The 24,709-nt window shown below is 41.1% G+C and overlaps 1 protein-coding gene across 1 annotated transcript in view; it reads right to left on the reverse strand.

The window, feature by feature from the left end:
* kaznb (kazrin, periplakin interacting protein b) overlaps window positions 1-6,658 on the reverse strand; it is a 55,478-nt gene extending 48,820 nt beyond the window's left edge. The window contains exon 1 of the mRNA XM_041033785.1: window positions 6,007-6,658. Coding sequence (XP_040889719.1) covers window positions 6,007-6,199 — 193 coding nt within the window. The 5' untranslated portion in view covers window positions 6,200-6,658. The remainder of the gene's footprint in view (window positions 1-6,006) is intronic.
* Between the last annotated feature and the right edge of the window lie 18,051 nt (window positions 6,659-24,709).

The raw sequence follows: 24,709 nt of genomic DNA on the forward strand, positions 1-24,709 counted from the left end.
TTCTTTTTTTTTTTTTTTGCAGGCTCATTCTCTCCAAGGTGGCAGTTTACATCAGGTGCTGCGTGGGGAGGGCACTGCGGCCATCTGCCACCCAAACCGAAGGAATGCCATCACCAGCTGGTGTCCAGAGGTGACAGCACTTCTGTCACGTCTGCCAAGAGACCTAAGACGCACTGGGGTCAGCTGTCATCTGTCAACTCTGACCCTTAACGAATACTGCAACATGAAATCAGTAGCACGCCACAATGCCTTCTTAGTGAACCACAAACTTGGAAAGATTTCAGAGCATTTCAAACAATACAAGTCAGCTTCCTCTGCCCCTGTATGGACATGAAAGTGGATGTGTGCCGTCCAGCTGTCCTCCCTGCACCCTAAGGCAGCCAAATTCAGTAGTGGAAACTCTTTTGCGAGTCAAAGTCCAAGGGGCTTCTGCTCTCACTGACAGCCTGCTCAGCTCTGTCAGTTCATTACTGGGGCTTGCATTCCATTACAAAGCAAAACAAATAACCACAGAGTCATTATTTATTTAAGGTCATTACCAACCACTGCAGAGAAAAAGCTGCCGATGTGCCAGTAAGTACTTTTGAGCCCTCAGCTATTAAGTGCAGATACACTCAGCTGGAAATGGAAAAAAAATATGGAAGACAAAATACATTAAACATTTAATGAAAAAGGAGCTTAACTATGTGGTAAATAAGCTGCAAAAACTTAAAATATGGATCATATTACTTAATTTGTTGGTTACTTATATTGTATGAATCAATCAAATCAAAAGGGATTTTGTTGTTGTTATGACACTTTGTTTTGATTGGCATTTGGTGTAATTTTTTTCAACTATCCTTGACATATTCATGTAATTAAAAACTCAATATAACGATTACATTATCTGTATCAATATATATTTAATTTGAGCGGTGCTCCAAGAAAGTAATGCCATAAAAATGTCATAAATTCCTAATTTAAAAATGAGCACTGTGAGCCATTATTTTGCCATCATTTAAGAGGAGAATGAGGTCTTTGGCTTTGAGATGCCTGCATCTTCTCCAAACCAAAGAGCAAATCCTCCAACCCATCACTGCCAGTATTTTCATCTGGTATTGGAGCCCCAGGATTCCCCCGCTATGCCTTGATTAGTTATTTTACTGGAGGAAGTCAGTGAGGAAGAGGAAGAGAGAGACGGAGAAATGTTAGAGGAGTACAGGGCTGCCTCTCTCTCTAGCTATTGTTTGGACACAGTTCCTCTCACGCTGCATTGACCACAGACAGGGCGTGGCTGAGGGAGGCCAGGCAGGGAATTTTGGGGGGGGGGGGGGGGGGGGGGGGGGTGAGGTATTCGGGTGGCGGTGGATTCGGGGGGAAGGTTAGAGCGCACTGCATACTTTCTCGGCATGTGAACAGCGTACAGGAAGGCGGGTGGTCCCTGGAGAGTGTTACAGAGAGAGAAAGAGAAAAAGCTGAAGTGGGTGGGATTTTGCCCCTGTAGTTTGGCGGTCTGTTCCCAGCCCTGTTCATGTGCACGATGAAGTAATGAGAGACCTGGGGCCTCTGACAAACTCAGGCCAGATGGGGAGAGGATTCTTCCCCACAATTACTCTGAAGCAGAGAGCATTAGAACCAGTGCAGCTTCTCCTCTACGGAGAAAAGATAATCACTGGGTCTTTTAAGAGAATACTTAATCAACACTGTTTTATAGCAAGCTGTACAGTTTGGATGATGTCTTTAAAGGGTTCAGCTGTGTTATCTTCCTCTATCCCTGAATATGGGTATCCTAGTCTACTGCCTTGTTTCAGCTATAATAGAGATGTGAAGTTGGAGGAGGTGCTGGTTCAGAAAGTATTTTTATCTATCCATATTGCCATTTAAAAGATTACTTTTAAGGACATTTTCAGTGTTCTTCATCGTATTGTACAAACACACAAAAAAAGAAAAAAGGTTGTGCATCTTTACTTAGTAAGAAAAAAAGATATTATGTCTTGAGTGTTTCTTTATAAAAAGTCACACTCAACAAACAATCATGCTCTTTGGAGTCAAGGTCCTCAAGTATTGAAAACAAGAAGGAAAACTCTCAGGCACTCTGAGTTCTGAATATCATGAAAGGCCTCTAATACTTCATGGGTTACACTAACTCTTGATACCACAGAAAAGCTGTGAAGTCTCTGAGATAATTTGATAATACCATAGTATGGCCATTTAAATTTGTTCCTCAGATATCAGATGATTTTTTCTCTGGTATGGTGGATGGTTGTTGTTAATACTAGACAAACAATGAACCTCTGACACTGTCAACATGCAGAGGAAGCTGCTTACAGGCAAGAATCAAAGCTGTAAGAAATTCACAACATTTTCTCAGTGCAATTAGGAACCAAACTCTCAGCTGTAGTTGCCAAATTCATCCAAAACTGACCCCAAATCTGAAAGTGAACTGATTTAAAATGCTGAGTGTTTCATCACGTTTCTGTGAAGCGTAATCTTTAGCTCGCTTTTGGCAGCACACATGACAGAAGCTCAAGCTCCGTTAAGTGTCTCACTTTTCTCTCTCCTTGAGAGTTGTCGTTGACTTCTCTTACAGAGTTTTCTATCTTGTACCTTTGCTTTTCTGTCAATGAACCAGGTATTTTCAAACAAATCTTTTGTACTAATGAGTCAACTGGGTGAGATTCTTACCCATCACACCCTTGGAACAGAACCAAATGCAAGTCACAGAGCACTGTCTATACAGAAAATGACTTTTACTTCCATAACCCTGAACACCTGAAGCAACTCCTCCCAATTTGCATTGCTATGGATCTAACCTTGATCTAACCTTATTTCGCCTTGACTAAGACTGACAGTGAAGCTCTGGGACAGTTGAAAAATAAGAAAATTCATACATATTCATACGTCGCTGCTTTGAGTCAAGCACATTGTTCCCCTTGTTAAAAGCAGCCAAGATTCATCCATAGTCTCTACGCTGTATGAGTCACTAACAGCTGCCTTATGGTCGTGTTTTAGAAAGGTTTATGGATTAGTATTGGCAAAATCCCATGAGTCCATGATGAGCACTTTCTCACCAGCCAACTGCAGGGCACTGATATAGCAAGAGTATAAATAATGTAATATCCCATAAGGTTAGCTCACATTGATTTTGGAGGACAAAATATTTGTTCTAAAGCTCCTGGTCCCTGAGACAAATTGAATGCAAGCTGCACATATGTTTTTTTTCCCTCACAAGTCAGATGGACATTAAGTATGGCAGCAATGTAGTTTATTGGTGATGAAACATTGGCGTCGTTTAAGAATCTTAAACGAGGCCTTGACATCAGTGTGATGGATTAAGAGAAAGGGCCAATAATAAAGGGGTGTCATCACCCCGGCAGTGAATACATTACTGTCAATGGCCTGAATAAAAGGAGGCAGGTTGTTTGTAATAGTCAGACAAAGACCTTTCCATTGACTCTACTGAATCAAGATAAGGTATACAGAAATCATCTTTTGTAAACAAAGATATGCTTGGAAAAATGTGCAAAAGCAAAAGGCAAAATGACAGTGAAGTTAATCCTGATGACGGGTGTAGAGACTAAAAGTTTTGGGTGATTTAATCTCTTGTTTCTCGTGATTAGTTCAGAAGAAGAAGCCATCAGCCTCTAGTGCCATGATTATAGCCTTATTGGACATCTGTCAGAGATGTTATTGAAGCTCCACAGGGAGGTGAAACACTGCAAAAAAAATCTGTGACTTTTCGGCAGAGTATAATATTTACAGGAAGTCAGGTCATGCATATTAAAAAACCTTATCTGTGCGGCTGCTTTGATCCAGCACAGGGCAGAGCCAACAAATGGACTAACAAACAGCCTGGCCTGGAGAGGGACACACACCTAAAGAACATTTAATCTCCCTAAGCCACTGGACGCTGACGCTGGCTCATCACAAACCAAACTGCCTAACCCGAGAGATCTCCCAGACGAATCATCTTAAACTTCAAATCTTAAGAAAACACCCTTAAAGCTAAGAGGTTCTCAGGCTCATCCCTCTTTATGCAGGCGAAGTGAGGGCTCTGCAGTGTTAGTTTGTCGGTTTGAAGCGAAGGAGGGAGGTGGAGGATGGTGTGTGGCTGTGTTTGGCTTGATCCGTCACCTGACTGCTGGCCTGGCCTCTGGGAACAGGAAGTATGACATCATTGCCCTGACATTCAGGAATGTGGGAATGTCAGGCTGCCAGAGACAGAGAGCAAGCAGGATGGACTCAATGGCCAGCTCACTGCAGCCGAGTTATTCCATCTCTGAAGACCAATAAGTGTCATTTTCAGACCAACCTGACACATTGTTATTCAGCATATAACTTGGACCTGGTTCAACTTTCGAATGGTCAAAATCGAAGCAGCAAAAGCTGAGATATTGTCTTTTCATTCCCTTGTATGTTTCAGGTTCCAAAATCATTAGGGCCTAAATTCCCCACGATGCAACTTCATAGCATTTTTTCATTGAACCCTCTGTGCCTGGTAAACTCCCACATCGAAACTATACACTAACCAACACTGTCAAGCAGGCTTTCTGTTTTGAAATTTCTAATCTCCGAGTGTTAATTCCTGACGACGTGCACAACCAAAGCTCTGAGAGAATGTAGGATATACGCAGTATCCATGACACACATATGAACGCATAGTTAAAAACAAGTGCATCCTTGCTCTAAAGCCACATTTCACATCGATGAGCCCTCAGCCTTTGGGCGCCAGCAGTGGGTAAGAGGAATCACCTGCTGCTGAACTCCATATGCCCAACACAGGGAGCCGTCAGGAGCAATTTAACGGAGACTGACAGTAAACTGCTTGGTAGAGTATGATCTCACTAAGCCACGGGCTTCTACACGTATCCAAGTCAAATGCAGGACACAGGTACCCCACGGCAAAAGACCTGCAACATGAGGTCTTGATTTAATCAGTGGTCTATTCACTATTTTAGCAAGCTAAACTGTCTGTACATGCAGGCTATGAAAAGTTTAATCTGTCATGTCATCCTGTATTCTGTTGGATGCTTTAAATTTGTCATGACTAACTAGTTGCTCAATAAATTGATTTGAGCACAAACAGTGGTTTTTGCTGTTCAGTTCACACATCAGGGCAACAGGCAAACAAGAATTCCCCCTTCGTTGTTGCTCCAATCAAACTGAACAAAACAAATCATTAATGAATCCAAGATGTCAGCTATATAAAAGTACCTTACCAGAATGTGTCGTAAGAAGGTTTAATTAGACACAGGCCATCAACTGGCATAAAATAGGGACATAAAATAGGCATTAAAAAAAAAACATAAAAAAGGCATAAAGATAAAAACTGCGAGCAAGTGTCATTAGGCGCACAACAACTAAATATAAAACAACACTTTTGTCACGGTCTCTAAGTTATTACTCATAGCAACAAGAGAGATATTAGAAAGCATGGCATCAAGCCGGAACAAATTATTTTGAGCCAGTGAAGCCAGAATGAGCAGCCCCTTGAAAACTTCAGTTTAAAGCTCATTCCTCATTCATCACATCTTTTTCCTCGCTAAGTGACAATGCCATGGTGTCGCCAGCCCGTATCAGAGATGTTGGCATACAGTTCCTGGGCCTAAAGCGCAGTTCAAGACTCCTTGCCAGACGCGGGGAGAGAACCGAGAAGGAGCCAGAGCTGGAGAGAGCGCAGCCTCAGAGGAGCCCAGCTGCTGCCTGGGAAACCAAACCCGGACAGGCTCTGGCCCACGCTCTCTAACCCCAACCCCTCCCGTCTAATAACAAAACTCAGTCTGTCTCTTGTTCTTATTCCTTTCAATCTGCTGCCTTTTCCTCTGTCCTTCTGGTGTGGACTTTGGGGAAAAATATGTCAATGGAGGAACGGTGGAATTATATTAGTCACCCCGCTGCACATTCCCCAAATATTTCCCACTGTTGATTTCAAAACAGTCACACATGTTCATGTTCTCACTCTAACACACAGAGAGCCAAGGGACTGAGAACACACACACATTCACATGCACATGCTTTGACACTCACCCCGGTAGTGGAGGCTGTCATCGTGGTGGTTGTGCTGGTGGTGGTTCTCCAAGGCAGGGGGGCTGCTGGCACCAAGCTCTGCCAGTCTGCGGCTGGTAGCAGAGAGCTCGGAGCGGAGATTGGTCACTTCCTGACTGGCGGACTGGATGGCCCCATCAATCCTCTGTGCCAGCTGTTTGTTGTCTTCCATCATTTTAAGGATTTTCCCCTGAGGACCAAATCCACACAGAGCAGCATGGTGTCAAGTGGAGCATTAGAGGGGCTGAAGCTAAGACCCGTTCTTTCTTCTCTTATTCCCCTCTTCTCCTCCTGCTCCTCCTCCACCTGTGCTTCTTCTCTCACAGTTTACTTCGCACATATACAAAAAAAAAAAAAAAGAAAAGCCAAAATGCCGGTTCCTCTCCTGTTCTCCGCTGAGCAGCACAAGGATGATGTCTACCTGTTACTGCATAAAGAATAACATCTGTGTGGCCAAGCACTACACAGTCAGTGAAAGCATGTGTGAGTGTGAGTGCAGGGCAAAGGAGAAGAGGAGTGAGCACAGGAGAAAGAGAGGAACAGCGAACGCAAAGAGAGCTGACAGTGAAAAAGGACAGAGGAGAAAAAGAGATGCAGCCCAGCAGGCGGAGGGGAAAGTGAGTGCTCCCGCCGAGGAGAATGTGCTGTGAGCAGCTGCTCTCAGAGAGGACCCAGCACACACTGAGATGACATGCAGCCTTTTAAATGGACTGTACCATGTGCTGGAGGACCAGGGGAGAGGTGGGGGGACGCAGATGGACTGCGCTGCTCTCCTGCAACTCTCTAACTACAGTTGTGTATCCCACACCCTATGGAGTCTGTAATGGGTTAGCAGTCGGGTCTGTAATAGGAGAAAAGTACAGATTGTTTCTTTCTACTTCTTCCTTTCTCTGTGTCCCTGCACTCAGAGCTTGGCAAGCAGTATTAAACCCTTTGACAAGCACTTGTCAAACCCTCTATATCTTTTCACTCCTGCTCCCACTATCCCTTCCTCCCTCTCACTCACACACCCGCTGTCTTTTTGTCTCTCCCACCCCCTCTTTTTTCATTCCATTATATATTCATCTCTTTGTCCTGGGAAAGCTCACCCCCACACCGGTGGAAGGGGGCTGGCTCAAGGCGCCCAAGGGGAAAACATTTCAACTCTGAGAGCAAACTTAGCAGAGGACAGAAGCACAGACCTCTAATGGGCTAAACACAAAGAGAAGAGGCCAGGAGAATTACAATCGAGCTGCGGCGAGAACATAGTGGAGCTTTACTTCTTTGACCAAAAACAGTTGGATGGATTATATTTCAGCTTATTTGTGGGCCCCGCGAACAAACAACATCAATTCTTATCTGTACAGCTGTAAAAATTCCATTACACACACAAAAGGTTAGAGTTTGAACGGGAGACCGTTCATCTTAACTTAAAACAATCCCAGATATTGCTGAGCCATCACAATTTTGAATCTGCATTTGACATTTCATTTCCCAAGTAAGAAAACACTTCCTGTCTCTGGCAAGAAACTGAGGTAGATGAGTGATACATCACTCAGATTCTGTCATCCGTGGCTTGGGTGATAACGGCTCAGTGCTCATTGGTATTCACACAACGGCAGATAGGGACAAAGATGGCACAGCAAGCTCGCAAGACTGACGACCGAATGAGACACACAATTTGGTAGCTACACCAGTAGTTTGCTCACTGCGTACCGCTTTGTAATGAAGTCCGCACACTGGCAGTGTTACAGATAATCTGTGACTATGAGACAGGGACCCATTAGGGTGGCCTCAACTGGCCTACTTCGGCTCATCAGCTCGTGTACTTTGTAAGGTCATGGTTGAATGATATGACAGCCAACTGAACCGAATGTCCAGAATGTTTACTACATTACTATATCGATTACTAGAGTGATTCAAAATAATATATACTGTTCACAACAAAGGCACACTGCTTAGTTAAAACACAAAAGCTATAAACACTTTATTAGCATTAAAAACAAGACCTGTGTGTATCAACAGCTGCTATTTTCAAGGTCAAGAATGAACTCGTCAAAAAATTAAATCTCAGCTGTCATAGACAATGGTGACCTGTTGGTATATATATACAATATATATATATGACAAGTACACACTTATGTGGCAGTGTGCCTAAGTAGCACCTCCTCTGGATATGACAGAAGTGCTGAAACAATTAGTCAATCAGCTGACTTTTTTCAACAGAGACTTCACAACAATTCAATCAAGTAAAAATTCCAAACACTTTATGCTTTCAACTTTTCTAATGTGAAGATTTGCTGTTTCTCACTGTTTTATAATTAGAAACTGAATATCTTTAGGCTTTGGAAAGTTCATCACATCAAAACAGATGCTAAACACAATGTGCAGCTGAGACTGCCGTTAGTTTTGCAGGTATTTGATCATAAACCAAAATATTTGGCGAATTAAAAATTTGGCCTGACGGTGGCTCTAGATGAAATATCAGGGGATCACCAAAGCCATTAGGCTTCATTTTCTGAGGACCATGGAAGTCTGTACCAAATTGCATGTCAGTCCATCTAATAGTTGTTAAAACACTTCACTCTGAATCAAAGTGGTGGACTGACCATTTCACAACTGATCAATATTACCATCTGTAGAACCACACTGTTAGCATGGTTCATTCATCAATAGCTACAGCCCTAGATGAGGTATTTTATCCTATTGTGCATCACTAGTACACAGAGTATCATGACAGTGCTTCTCATGTCACTGTTTGTTTCTCCTGATTTCTCCATCTGTCCTCTCTCTGTCTCTCTAGTTTCTTTTTAGCATAGAAACTTCCTGTAATGTTTTTCAATATCTCTGCTGTCCAATTCACAAATAACATCCCCACCCACAGAATTACTACAGTTACTAGAAAAGATCTACACTGGCACTGGCATGTTTGATCACATCACATGTTAGCGGATCATTATCACCGTCTAGACAGTAACATCACTGTCCCCGATTAGTGCACTGGCCCTGATTTGTAGCTGATTAGCAAAAGGACAAATGTAGCACAGCCTGCAACACAGGGCAGGGATGAGGGTCCCCTCCACTTCTTACTTTATACAAAAGGTTCCTGTTATTCCACTGCAACTGGTTTTCAAAAACTATGTTACAGCTAAGTCTTCTTTCAAATGAAACCACAACCACAGTCTGCTCTGAGCTTTCATACGCTTAGCTGTGGAATGCGAGGAAATGAATGATTTTAGGGTCAGGGGTCGGGACGTGTCCCAGATACACATCAATAACCAGGCAAATACTTTGAGGATGCATAATTGTGGCGTGTCCAAAACACACAAAGTCCTCCTCTGTGTCCACAACTGGACTGAAAGCATGTATGGCCATGGCAGAGACCTTAGACCAGTGCAGGAACTTGGTTTACTCCTTTTAATGACCAGTTCTCCCACCAGCGCATCTATGGATTTGGCTCACTTTTAAAAACTTGGCTGAGTGTTTGTGTTGATAGTTTGCTCACTTGTTTGATGCCATTAATGGGAAGTTTAATTAAGTGTGCCAAGGGTGTGCAGTTAAAAAGAGGTATTGATAAACAGTCACCATGACTGTCTGCCTGGGTTAATTGAATATCGACTAATCCTCCACACACTGGAATGCTTTCCATTTTTTCCAAATAGTAAGGTGATATAATGCCCTGCTGAACTATTTATACAGGTCTTATCAGGGGCCTGGGGAAAATATCCACTCTACTAGACTAACTAATGTCTATCAAATACTATGAGAAAAAGAAAGATGTAGCCCGTCAGGGTGTATGAGTATGGGATAGTTTTATGTGTGAACAGAAGGAGATGAGGAAGGTGTAAAACTGAAAACTATAAAAATATTTTTTATGCTAGCAGGAGTGTTGTGTCAAACGAATGATGTGTTTATTACTTTGTGCATGGGTATATGCATACTTGAGCGGTGAAGAAATCCTGTTTCATAGAGTAATTTCCATGTGGGTGATGATGTGAGAGCAGCAAGATCCATGAGGGTGCGAGGCAACACTTTACTCTAAAACCTCTGCTGTGTGTTGGTCAAGGACTCTTCTGCCTTTGCTGCTTGGTAGCACACAATGCATGGTTCAATCTTTCGCATTCAGCGGAGGTCATGTGGTGAGGAAAGACACTTTAAAAAGAGAGTGCACTGCTGAAATCAAGACACGCGGTGCAACCCGAATGGTGGACTGGTGGAAAATCCCATGAGTGAGCACAACATGAGATGTTACTAAATGCATAGTAACATCTTAAACTGTAGCTAATATTACAAGATAGCACGGGATGATAGAACTACATAATGTGTGTCAAACCATTTAATATATTTTATATACCACTTTTGGGCAGTGCAACAGGCTGTAAACATAAAGTTGAATGAAAATCATTTATGAAGGGAAAATAGACAAAGGAGAGTTTGCTCATGCTAACTAAAATTCAACTTGGATTATTCTTAATGACTGATAAAGCCAGTGCAACCACTGCTTTATGGCAACAAAATATTGTGGGGGTATGAAATTAGATAAAAAATTTTATCCATATTGGCCTGACTAAAGTCGATATCCCCAATAAAATGACATTAAGCTTCACTTCACAAAAGATCTTTAACAAAGAATTATTTTTTTGTATTTGCTCATGTACAATAAATAACTTAAATTTAATATTCAAATTAAACCTCCTCTTTATAATTAGGTCAGATCTGAAATATTTGGGGTTCATTTCATGGTCAAGTAATAACAGATCTCTGAGTTTAATTGACATTGAGAATGACAAAAATTCCTCCATGGGAACGAATGAGCCTCCTTCAGTTATAAGTGATCATCTCTGAGAAGGCTTTATTACTGCAGGCTCCTAACACTATGCTTGTATATACATTTCAGACAGACACTTCATAAAGGATGTCTCAGCCTCCATACGGACCTGCTCTGAATCTAAACTTTCACAAACTGTAGTTCTGAATTTCTGAATCTCAGTATGTTCAGTCTGCTGAGGACTGAATGAAAACAGCAGGTTTCAGTACATTTTATTCTGGAAATAAAGGCAGTCTCAGTACACAGCACACTGTCTCCCATCATCAAAGAGCAAAAGACTTTTGATTCTTTACTTATAGGCAGATTAATTGGCACCGCATTTGGATTTTACTTTTGTCCATTCGCAGTCAGTGCATAGTGTGTGTGTGTGTGTGAATCAGACGGAAAACAACAGAAAAAAAGTGTTGTATGAAAAGGATGAGAGGAAGAATTTGAATAAGAGCGTCCTTACCAAAATTACAAATTAAATCAAGTGTCTTCTGTGCGACTACCCCTTGCTGTCTTTTGCCAGCATTCGTGACAAACAAGACACTTCAGACAAAATTGGTCTTTGTTAGTCAAATCGAACACAACACCAGTTTCCCCACAGCAATGAGGCAGTTCTGACACACACCCTGACATGAGCTAAGATGGCTGATTCTTCTATAAAACAAAGACTATGTGCTCTGTGTAATTATGTAGCAACTGTGCACTGTTTAAAATGAGTGTAACATTAAAAGATAATCAAGCATGCATTACTTAACTGTGAGTGAACAGAAAAAAGTTAAACGCTATAGAAAGAAGAGTTTCTGTCACATACAGTTCACTGCACAGGATGCAGATTTACCAAATGCAAATGTCACAGCTGGAACAAAAAATGGGTATTTATGTCTGTGCAAGTGATGGAGAGAAAAAACCTTTGGCCCAAAGTGGTGACACACAGAGGGGTATTGATGGAGTAAACAGTGAATGGCAGGGAGCGGAAACTCAGTTCTTTCTCTTTGTATTTTGGCTTTTCTTTCCTCTCTTTTCTCCTCTGCCACTTTTTTCCCCAATTCTCTCACTCCATGAGCTTCCTAGTTAGTTAGCACCTTTTTGTCCATATTGTGAACATTTTGACCATGAGGAAAGTGTCTTTGGTTTCACCATACAGTGTAAATGAAAGCAGCTATAATGACGATAACATGACGACATGTCAAACGTGTCACACAAAGTGATGAAGCCACAGAGATTTATCACCCTCTGCAGTTCCCCACAGCTCTAATGAGTGTCTTTTAACTCAGCGTTTTGGTTTCGCTGCCCATGAGTTTTTGGTTCACTCTCTCTGCTTTCACCTGTCGTATTCTGCCACAGCAGGCAGATGTTTTCAGTGCCTTGATAAACAAATTGTACGCTACCTGCTCCACACCAAACAATCAAAAACAACAACAACAACTAAAAGTAGCGACTAGCTGGTGAACATAGTGGAGCATTTAACAACAAAAGAGCCTGATGTTTACCTCAGTATTTGGTCGAGACCACAACCAGAACAAAAAAGGAGAGTGACTTTTGGACTCACATTCAGAAACACAACAATAGATGAATACTAATGTTGTACGTATCTGCTGGTTGTGTAAATATGTGAATTGTTTGCCATCAAGTTCATCATAGTTTTTACCACCTCTATATGGCCAAAAAGCTCTGTGAATGCAAACAGAACAAAACAATTAACCGATGGCTGTCATCCCTACTATTCTATAAAGAACCTGAACATAACAATATTAAGTGAGATCTGAAACAGACATTTGACCACATTAATACTTTTAAGTCGAGCTATCAAATGGACCTGCACACAGCTCAGCCAGCTTCTGTTGTCGCCATATGCACTATGATCCACTGAATGCTCATTCAAGCCCTCAGCAGGGTGCTATCAACAGGCTGCTGAAAAGTGAAAAGCAGCAGCTCTACTCCTCTGTGGCTTAAACTTTGGCAGATCCCTGATGTTGGCCTAGATAAGACCTGGGGAGAAGCACCTATTATCTGCTGTCAAAATCAGTACGTGTGTCACCCCAAAGTCCTCCCCAAGTTCCACCCCAACACCTTGCAGCCATGTCCTTCTCCGATCTCTGATAGTCTGGTAATAATAAACAGTTTGACAGCCTCTCCAGTTGGAGATAACGGTCGACAGGGTTGCAGATGAAATGCGGTGCCACAGGCCTTGATGAGTACCAAGATAAAGGCTTGTCTGCAGGTCTCTGGGGGAATCGAAGGGAGAGGGGATGCAGGGATGAGGTGGGTGGGTGGGGGTGTTTGGCTATGATGAACTTCAAGACCTGTGGGATGAGAAACCTACGTCTGATGATGGAGAATCAAACTGCAAAAAATGACATTCCTACACTGTTTCACATTCCTCCTCTCCACTGAGACCCGTTTTACTTCTTGCCTCATTTCCCGACAATCTCACTTCTGCTCCCTGCTGGCTGTTTTCTGTCTTTGCTTCTTCACCCAGTGGTCCCCAGAATTCATTGCTTAACCTCAGCCCATTATTTCGGCTCAGTCCCACTCTGCCCCAGTCATACTTTAATCTTCAGACTTGAACGTGTCAACTTGCAGAGCTGAATGCTACAGTCATCTCTAATGACGTGCAGCTCACGGTGAGATCACAAACGGAGACAGGGTCGATACAAAAGGTGTATGTTTTGCATGAAGCGCTACATACCCAGCTACTTTGCTGCTGTCTAATTGAGTTCCTCACCCCTGTCATTGTTCTGTGCTCTCTTCTGCAAGAGGCACAATTACACAGTGATGTTGAGAGGATGAGAGATGTGCCTATAGCTCGCGGGGGAGATGAGAAAGATAGCTGACAGTGTTGTAACCATCAACACAATTAAAGTGTCATCTGAATGAATCCAAGTAACGTGGAATTGTCGGGGCAGCGAGGGGCAGCTTTATCACAGTCTTGATCCCACACACACACACACACACACACACACACACACACACACACACACACACACACACACACACACACACACACACACAAAAACTACAGGTTATAACTATTGACCAGCCAGTTTAACAGAGCAAAGGAGCTGTCTCTGGGTAATGCTACAGGGGATATCTCTCAAGGTAAAACATTTTCAACAACACAAGGAGAACCTGATTCTTTGCCAACCCGTCCTCCATCCATCTCTCTCTCTCGCCTTCTTTTTTTTCAGAGCAGCCGAGTGATTTTCAGAGGGCAACTGCGGTGGAAATCACCGTGACAGAGCTCTCCCTGTTGATTTATGATATACGTTTAGTTATTTATTGGCTAATCATGGCGGGCTGCTGAGAGCAGGTTAGAGTACACCTCCACAAGACAACTGGGCAAGCCTTGGATAGAGGGATGAAGTGGCACGGCCGCTTTCTCTGTGAATAGCAGAGAGTCTGGGAGATGCTTGTTTTCAAGGCTACAGAATTAATCTTCAATTAATGGAGGAAAGAAAGCTCATTTAGAGGAATAGTCCAGCATTTTGGGAAACACCCTAATTTGCTATCTGATGGAGAGGTAGATGAGAGGGTCGATATCACTCTCACGTAAATATGAACCTAAAGCCAGCCGCCTGTTAGCTTAGCTTATCACACAGAGTAGAAACATGGACAGCTAGCTTGGCTCTGCCCAAAAGTAACAATCCATTACAGTAGCAAAGTAAAAATCCATTCCCAACAACTCTAAAGTTAACAAATAAACACATTATATCTCATTTGTTCACATTAACTGTACAGACATGGTAATATTACATCAGTCCTCTCATCAAATTTTCATTGTGTTTTTCCTATAATGTCAAACATCTTCCTTCAAGTCACCAAAGCTAGTGACCAGCATACAGTAAAGGATGCTGCTGCAGTCTGCTCTGACAACAGTGCATTTTAGCTGAGACCAAACAGGAATTTTCTGCACCAAAGAAGACCACAGCCAGGATTACTGTAGCACTGCAGGCAAATAACTGACAGACAGGTTTAGGAAAGAAAAAAAAAAAAGCTTTGCTGTACTGAGGACAGATTAATCCATATCTGACGGAGAGCTGTTTCAGTACAGTGTATTGATAAGGAGCTTATCCCCCTTGTTGGTGTGTGTAAAGGCACATCTGCAGAGCCTATTGATTAAGAGACTCATCTCACTATCATGTGTTCCCACTCCAGAGGACAGTTGCAATGAATAGCAACACCGGAGACAATGATCACTCCATCACCGCTTTATCGCTGTCCTCACGCAGCTACTTCGTATTCACATCAATACACTATACATAGTTTCCAATTTCTTCACGTCTACCTTGTCTGCTTCTTATCAAAAATGCATACTACAAGCAGTAAAAACTATTCTTGTCCTATTACTATCTTAGTTATGTCTTTAAGCTCTAATTTTTGCATAAAATGACAAAAAGAATAAACTGTGTATTTATAACATAATAGAAAGAAATTCTTATTTCAAAAGACACAATAACAGACTTGTGGCATCCAGAGAATTTAAAATTGTTCCCAAGAACTACGAGTCACTATGTACTGGGAATTGCTTTCTTTATTTGCTAAAGCTAATACTACAAGATATAAAATTTGTTGGAACATGTTGAAAAATGAGCAACAAGGGAAGCGGAGAGAAAGATAAATAAGGCATAGAAATGGAAGGGCACCGAGACGGTGTGAGAGAGACAAGGTTCGAGCCAAAACATGTGAAGTTGCTAAGTCATTTATTATATTTCAACATTTATCTCTGCGAGCGAGAGCAGAGTTATCAGAACGACTAAATTGAAAGACATTCAAGCGTGCAACAGAGTCAGTAAAAGGAACAGTGATGACCAGACCGGCACAGACTCTCTCAGTATTCCAGGCTTAGCATACTGTTCTGCATGGAAAGCCTTTTCATGCACATATATGCACTACACACACAGACACACACGCACACACACCTGTACTCGCATACATATGCACACACAGAGATAGCTCAAACATTAAAATGCAAAAGCAATTAAACACAAGCCACAACAGTGCCGAAGAAGTGCCAACCTGACAGCGGGACTTTGATTATTTTAATTAGAGCAATATGGCTGACTCATCCATGAATATAATTGAAGGAAAAGGAGGTTCGTTTTCTTGACTGAAAACCTGTTTCAGTCTAAAGCTACAGTTAGAGGGTATGACTGCTTTACATATGCGTTAGTGCAAAAGGGCGAAGCACTTATGCAAATGTGTTTAGAGAGACAAACTGTGCTGATGAGCTACTTTTGTATTATGTCTTTTATTTAATGGCTCTAACTTATTCTAATTGTAAATGTATGTGATTTAAATGTGTTTAATAAGCTGGCTCCTGCAGGAACTGGGAATTGCATTAATCTGCATGCTAAATTAGTTTGTCTGAATCCAGCACTTGTCTGGCTCAGGGAGTTGAGCTCTTGCAAGGGATTATAACAGGGCATTAATACCAAGATCCATGGAAAGAAAAACAATGTAATGTTCCTTTCTGTTTCTGAAAATTTCGCATGTGGGCAAACTAATTACCATAGTATCATTTTATAGTCACACTGAATAAATGAATACGCTCCAGAATATGTACCCAAGTAGTTTCCTTGCAGACATGTCCCTCTGGTTATCGTCCTTTGCGACTAGAGTTTTTCTAGATGTAATTTATTTGTGAACCTAATACATCACTGTTTGAGTCCTTCATGTGTGCACACGTTTGGGTAAATATGTCAGCTGTCTTGTTGTTTGTCCATGTGATTCTGTCGGGGAAAGGAGAAGAAAATGGAGACAAAGACACAGTTAGATGAAGTAAAAAGGGAGTGAAGCAGGAGGGAGGCGGACAAAAAGAGTATTTGTTGAACTCCATAGCTTAAAGCCTCAATTGAAGGCAGTTTGTTTACCAAGGGTAACAATCACGTTGGACCTCGTTGGACCAGGAGTTCTTCAAGACCCTAAAAACCACCTTTCATTACACAAGCCTTTGACAGCTTAACAGCCATTCTGCTACTCCCTGAAGAGACATCCCATGCCTAAACATAAACCACAGATGAGGTAGAGAGGCTGGAGAGTATACTGAAGAGCCCTTACACTTAAATACACAGGCGCACAGTTGGTACACCCTCTGTTTGCAAATGCCTCTCTTTGGATAAATACACAAAGTGTTATCCACCCCTTACCCATCTGAAACATGTGAACTCTCATTCTAATGTCACTTATAATCTAAGTAAGGTGATGGAATATGCATTAAAATTAACTATACTGTAAAATGTCACCTATTCTATGTTTGAAAAACTTATTTAACTATAATATTTATAGAATTGCAGAGTTGTTGTTGAAGTTCTGCCATGTTACCTGTTATTTCTAGAAAGATCTACCCATTTTCTGTACCACCATAACATCTTTTACCTTACATTATCCCTTTCTCCTCTACTTACCTAAGTGTACTTCTGAATTGTTTTGCCAAATATGTTTTTGAAAGAAACGAAATTGCTGCCTGGATCATTATTCATCAGCAACACTTTTTTTTTTTTTTGCATTACCCTCTGTTACCTTTGTGTCTCGCATAGGCTGTTGGGAGGCAGTTGATGTGGGACGCAGAGATCCAAACTGCAATAGAGAAGAGGTTTAGCATACGTTTGTGGTTAGGCTAAAGCTTCTAAAACACTTTAATTTAAGTTAGGTAAATGAATCATTGTGGTTTGGAACTTGCAATAATTGTTTTTTGTCTTTTTTTTTTGGTCATATATCATTTTTAAGGTGATATGGAGGACTTGCTTGCAAACAGTTGCTTATTACACATGCAGCTGTTCAGGAGCAACATTATCATTCATTTAGAGACGTGTTTGGCAAATGTAAATGGAATATTTAATCATTTTTAGCTCTGTTTTTGGTCTTTACCAACACCTGTGGGAAATATCTGGCTCTTTAACTGCATGCATGCTCCACTGTGTTCACCAGCTCGTCACTTCCTGTATTTGTCTGCTTTTTGGTGATGAGCAGGTAGAGCACAGTGGTTTTTGGAGCTCTTTCACTGAAAACAGCTGCCTGCCACAGTTGAAAATGACTCTGTGAGTGAGTGACGTCCCTAAAAGTGCTCATAAAAATAAAAATAAAAGAATTTCCAGATACATTCAATAAAAACAAGTCATTCCACTGATGATTTGTCTGATGATACAGCCATGTTAGCAGCTCTGTAAAGCTGTACTTAGGCTAAATTCTAATGTCAGCATAGTATCGTGACCACATTGCCAACATGCTGATGATCAGCAGGCATAAACTGTACTATGAGTCAAGTAGGATTCATCACATGACTATAACAGTCTGTAAAAAATTTCAGTGCAAACCACTGAGGAGCAGTTGAGATATTTCAGCCTGGACTGAAGTAATGGATGGACCAACATCCACCAATAGAGTCACGGCACTAGCATGGCTAAAAACATAATTTGTGAAGCATTATGTTTGTTTTCATGTTTGAATTTATGCTTTGATCTCTCAATTTAAAAAGCTAAAATATTGTTGTAAGAACACTGCAAAATCTGCCCTTCTAATGAAGCCTAAATTTCAATGCTATATATAAATGGTAATTCACTTATAAAGTCCGCTCACATGCACTGACTTCACTGTCATCATCCAGGGATTTGAACGGTTAACGCAGTCTGATCGTCTAAAGAAAACTAAAAGAAGCAGGTACTTGGAGGGATTTTGGCCATTTAGAGCAACAGCTCATAAACTATTACCTTTTTCAAAACATTTATGCTCCAAATCAAACATGGTTTTGGAATGCTAATTTGCATGGTAAAGGAGCAGAATTTAACCTCCTTCAGGTTAAGAGCAAACTGGAAACCTGCTGGGCCTCATTTTGCAAGAACCTGTTAAGATTTTTGCAAACATGAAAAGAAACACTGTCATAAAAATGTAAATGCAGAGAAAAATGACTTAAGACCGAATCAAAGGACAGAATATGTTAAACTTCTGATGTAAAATAGAAATAGTGATGACTTACATGGTACATTAAGTGGCATCCTGAGATTTCAAAACAAAGTAATTTGCATACAGTTTTTATGACTGTCATTGTTTGCTGCCACACAGACAAGAAAATAATGCTCGCAATGTAGATCCTAATGTTGTTTGTGACAATTCTATTCATCTTTAAACGCTAAAAATAAGTGAATTTAAACCTCAAACGTGACTCCCTGAGTAATTTACAATTCATAACAGAAATAGTGAGTCTCACCTTGCCTCCAAAGAATAACAATTACAACTATTTTCAAAAGCACCTGTCTGGCAGTTTATGTCAGGGCTGCAGGAGGACAAGCATCACATTAAAATATCTTCTGTGGAGTTCATTAAAATACCATCTGCTCACCAAAAAAACACAAAGATTCATGACGGAGCGGAATCGCTCTCCGGGGAATTGTAAAAAAAAATTTAAGATTCAGTAATCTGGCAACAGCGGCATTAGATGATGCATGATTATGCATGCTGATAGGCTTTCAGCTGAGATCCCTGGAAACACGTTCTCACCGAAGCAGTCAAACTGCAATAAGTGGAGCATCCAGGCAGAGCAGAGTGCTGCAACCAGCCGGCACCACACACTAACAAATTTATACATGAAGAACCGTAGGAGAGCGTAAGAGGATTCAGAGTAGGAGTTGAGGAGAGCAGTCATAATCATACTTATGAATATTAACAAAGCTGGGAAAGAACAAAATAGCACATTAAGAACATGATTTATTACACAAGAAGACGTACACAGCACAATCAAACCAACTGCTCCTATTTTAATAATAGGCTTATAGAAACATACTGAAATTGGGTTTTCATTATGAGGATTTGTGTTTGACATTTCTGATCCCATTTCCTGCATTTACACTTTGCCGCGCTTCCTCAGTTAATCTTTCCATTTCAGTGTTTGTGGCCTCTTTATGAATCTATCGTGTCCTAGCTCTGGTCCCCAGGGAGTGATGAGATGCACCAGAAGAGTGTTAATACATGAGCAATATGGTAAACTGAGTGAGAACCATGTGGATTAGGGCTGAGCGAAGCTTGATATATACAGTAATGTGCATCCAGAGCAAAAGTAAACACATTTAAATGAACTAAAAATGAGAAACGAAAGGGAAAAACTCCAGAGATTTAAGCATTACACTCCACATTTATACTTCAAGGTGTTACTGTAGGGTCTCTAAACGAAGGGAATCACATGAGATTATGTGTAGGCTTTACCCGCTGACTGATGTAGAAATGCTTTCTCTGTGTGACAGTAACTTATTTCTGTGTGCTCGCTCTCATGTTTACTTTGTGATACAGAGTAATAACAAGTGCTACAACAAGAATATATAGTTTGATACTGCAGATGAAGGCAAGCTAATTTGTGTTGCATTATTTGGAAGGAGAATATTACCCACCTTCTCTTGACCTGCTTCATATTGCTGAAAATTTGCATTCAAACAGGTCGTTTAGTCTGATATTACACCCACAAGTCTTACTTTCTTGAAACAAGTTAAACATTCTGTTATCAAGCTATTTTTCTTGTTTCTAAATAAAATCAACACTTTAAACATTTTTGGAGAATGTGCTGGAGTCAAATGTCCTTTTCTGAACTCTGTCCTGTTTCACAATACTAACACTCATTACCATACAATTTCAAAACTAAATACCTTGTTAAGATGACTGTTTGCTGTCCTGGCAGTCACAGCAAACACCACCAGCCATTAATACAGTATACATACATACAGCATCTCTCAACATGCACATGAGTTTTAAAAAGGTGCACAAAAGCCATGCTAAAGAAGTTTGGAGAGTGAGACTTTGACACAGAAACAATAAACATGAAGGGATTACTAAACAGGCCTACTGTGGCAGGGGTCAGGGGACACCTGGTCAGACAGAGATATGACAGAGATATATGACAGAGAAAGAGACATGAAACAACTTAAACTACTACTTAAACTTTTTGCCTCACCATTAAACACCTCTGCCAACCAGTCTAGTTTGATGTCTCACCAGACCCATATATCTAGTGAGGACTTCTGATTAAGACTTTTATTTAATAAAAAGTATTTTAAAAAGTGTATTTTGCCATAATTAGAGTATGAATTATTGAATAATTGCCAAAAGCGAGTTTTGTAAAGTTTCAGTGACTTTGACCTTTTGATCACCAAAATCTAATCTGTTCATCCTTGAGCCCAGGTGAAAGTTTCTACCAAATATGAAGAAATTCCCTCCAGGCATTCCTGAGATGTCACGTTAATGAGAACGGGGACGGACAGACCAAGGGGACAGCTCGGTAACATAATGCCTCCAGCCACAGCTTAAAAACACAAAAGTACTACAAAGAGCCAAAATGACTACAAAGTAAAGACTAAAAAAATTGACTGCAAAGAGACACAAAACAACCACAAAGAGTCTTTTGTGTCTCTGTCAGTCTTGGGGTGAGGGGCCTTTTGCAGGTCTGTGCCCGGGGGCCCATTGTCTCATAAATCCGTCCATGGGTGTAAGTGTTCTCATAGGTCAAATACAATGGACCAGTACACTTGTTAAAGTCACAGTAAAATGAAAAATGACTTTTTCACTGTTAGTTGATTTGCCAGGTCATATCATACATTTAAGAATGAATACCAACTATAACTACAAATCATGTTTTTTTATGTTCTTCTTTACAAACACAAAAATCCAATTTGGCCTTGCTTTATATCCCACTTCAGCATTTCAACTCAACAAGAAATAGGTCAAGTTGTGGTAGAAAAAGTACAAATGATTTTATATGATGCTTTAATTGTCTAGAATTAGTGGTCCAAAGCTAGAGGGGAATGTGTATGAATAAAATCTGAGCAACACTCTTTCAGACAGAAAACTCTGTACAAACGTTCTGTACAGAGGAAACTGACTCAGAGTTAGAAACTACCCGGGGAGCCATAAAACATACAGAGCTGCTTGCAGAAGTCAAACTCAATCAGAAAAATACATGAAATAATGACAGAAAACACAAAAAAAACTTTTATCTAATCTGAAGGTTTTTAGAAGTTTGGCCTAAGCTGAGGAAGAATTCAGTGTGTTTGTGTAATGACCACCTGGTGGTGTACTCTTCACAGGGCAGCAGAACAGTGAATTGCCATGGCTGATCTCATGAAACAGGCGTAGTGATGGTTAAGGGGGCTAATCCTGAGCACCAGTACTGAGGACTGGTGGTCTATAACACCCAGCACCCCCTGATCTGAACCTGATTTACATGGTGGGATTAAAGCCAGCTAGCCTCCCAGTTTAACTGTGTTATTCCAGATTACATGACCAGATTATAGAATTGTGATGTGGTGGATCATCACAGGAAATAAGTTTTATGATCCATGTGACGCGATCTCATGTATTATTTCTGGGTATTTTAAAGAATTATGACCTAAAAACGTCTCGATCACATGATCTTGTCTGAGAGACAAGGAATAAGAACACCCCATAGAATAAATAATTAAACACTAAAATATCTTAATAACAATCGCACACTGCCACCTGTATAAAGGTGCATCCTATGAGGGTGAATGAAAGTTGCAGCAGAAGCATTTCACAGCAGCAAACCTGCAGGTTGTCAAAGAAACATGAGAACTAATACAGCTCCAAAACAGTCAAATTATCAGTGGCTAAACTGAAGGTAAAGCGGTCAAATCAAAAAACCTTGAAGTGTGTGCTAGTTAAAAAAAAAAAAAGGAAAGAAAAAAAGAAGTGTGTGTGAAGCAGCTCTGGGCCAGATGCCCGCCTGGCCCGACTCCTCAGAGCGATTGCTTCTGGCAGGGAATCAGATAGAAAGGAGAGTCATTTATATTTCCTGCACCACCCCACAAGCTGTGGAGGCAGGGAGCATTTAAATCTTGTCTAAGGTCAACAGGGAACTCAATGGCTTTGATAACAACTATCCCACCTTTGATTCCACACTTTTTTTCACCTCGGCAGAAATTCTGCCTTTGACGAGGGGTTTGTGCTGGAGGATTTAAAGTAAACAAGACGAGGTGGACAGCGGCAAATAACTGTGTTTAGGAGGCTGAGCTGGCATGTGGAAAAAGTTGCGATAGGGGAAACAAAAGGCATACCAATGTCGCCCCACGTCACATCATCTTCCCCGCTCATGTCTGCTGTGTACACAAAAACTGATGTTTTCTCATGAATTATTCAGGTTTCAGTCCTGTGGAGGCGACTCCAGCAGCAGCACCACAAGGAAGCTCACCTAAGACTGAATTCTAAATAATGGACTAATGGATCAGTTTGCGCTTTCTTTTCTGTGAATGAGTCAAAACAGAATCAACTCAAAGGTGGGCTCACATATCTGCTGTGAAAATCCCTCCAGGAACTTTAAGCTTTCTTTGGCTGGCAGCGAAAGTCACAGGAGGACGCAGAGCGGCCTCTGCACCAATTCCCTCTGACTCCTACACCAGCAAAGCAATCCTAGACACTTATCCACATCAGCCAGACACAAACAACCCCACAACAAGAGGGCTGCAAAGAGTACAAACACTGTCTGTCACTCAAGAAGAGATTGACAGGGAGAGAGGCCCTTTCATATCACCCAAACTCTCGCTGAAATTGAGGTGAGCACCTTTGATCAGCAGAAAGATGCGTGTAGTGATCCGGATCAGCTTTGTGACAGTGCTCAGGGTTTCCATAGAAACATGCACACCCCAAACACGCCAGATTTAAACATCCTAAACCGCTTCAACAGATGGCTTATGGAGAAGCTGAAGGATGATGAAGTCTCACAATCTGCCATGCATCATTTCATCTGACGGAGGCCATATTGTCGTCTTAAAATATCCACAGTGAAAGTTTGAACAATACCACCTTAATATACAAAAATAGCATTTGTTTGATTGGATGAGAGATCACCATGTTGGTGTTGGTACGATAACGTGACAGGGCTGGCGAACAACATGAGAAATGAACACATCAGGACATCTGAAAAACAATCTCTTCTGTCATGCCATATCAGGAAATATTAATCTAAACTGTCATTTTATTCCTGCACTCAGGTTTTCCTTATCATAAGCTGTGACAGACGTGTTTAAAATCTTCTCTGCAGTCTGCTCCAATACGGTCATTTTTATGTGTTCTCATTAATCTTTTTCATTCCCTTGGTGTTTCTATGGGGGTAGAGGTATAGAAACCGGTGAGAGACAAATACTGGCTGAAACTGCAATTGTTTAAAAAAAAAAAGAGCAACCCCAGCTCTTTGAAGTCCAGCCCACTTCAGCCCGCACTGTAACACAAAGGATGTAACACTGAAGTAGATGCAAAGGATTAGGGGTGGACTGATTTCCATACAATAGGGTCAGAGGGAACAAATCTCAAAATGAGACAAGAGATGAAAGCGGTGGCGTCTTCCAGCACATTCAGGTAATAACAGTTTCTTTGATTTCAAACACGCAAAGATACTTACAGAACAAAGACAGCCTCACATAAAGAGGATCTCGTAAATGATAACCTGCTTTTCCTGGAGGCAGTGAGACTCAAAACGGCTGAATAGAAATAACAGAAATCATGTATCGATTTCAGCATAGTGCTACACTTTTGCAGCAATCCCGGGATTCTTTGTCCTCTTTCTCCGTGACTATATCTCTTTGTCTGTCTCTCTCTGTCAAATAGTTTATTAGTTCATTATGTACTAGATCTGAACAGATCCATTTTCTCTCCAACAACTGCAGGACAATCAAAACCTCACTGAATAATTAATCTAGCCTCCAAATCTATTTTACTTTGGGCTTGGGCTCATATTGCTCCTTTAATTTTTCTCTAGTCAATAATGAATTAAGGTAGATCTGCCAACATTGTAATTGAAATGACTAAACTGGCAGCTTACTGCTCAGCCAAAATCAGCTATGATTTCTGGCTTGTATGAAACTTTTTAGTTTCATTTCTCCTTATAGGATGCTAAGATTT

The sequence above is a fragment of the Toxotes jaculatrix genome, chromosome 3 (genome assembly GCF_017976425.1).
Source record: "Toxotes jaculatrix isolate fToxJac2 chromosome 3, fToxJac2.pri, whole genome shotgun sequence".
In the NCBI taxonomy this organism is placed as follows: Eukaryota; Metazoa; Chordata; class Actinopteri; family Toxotidae; genus Toxotes; species Toxotes jaculatrix.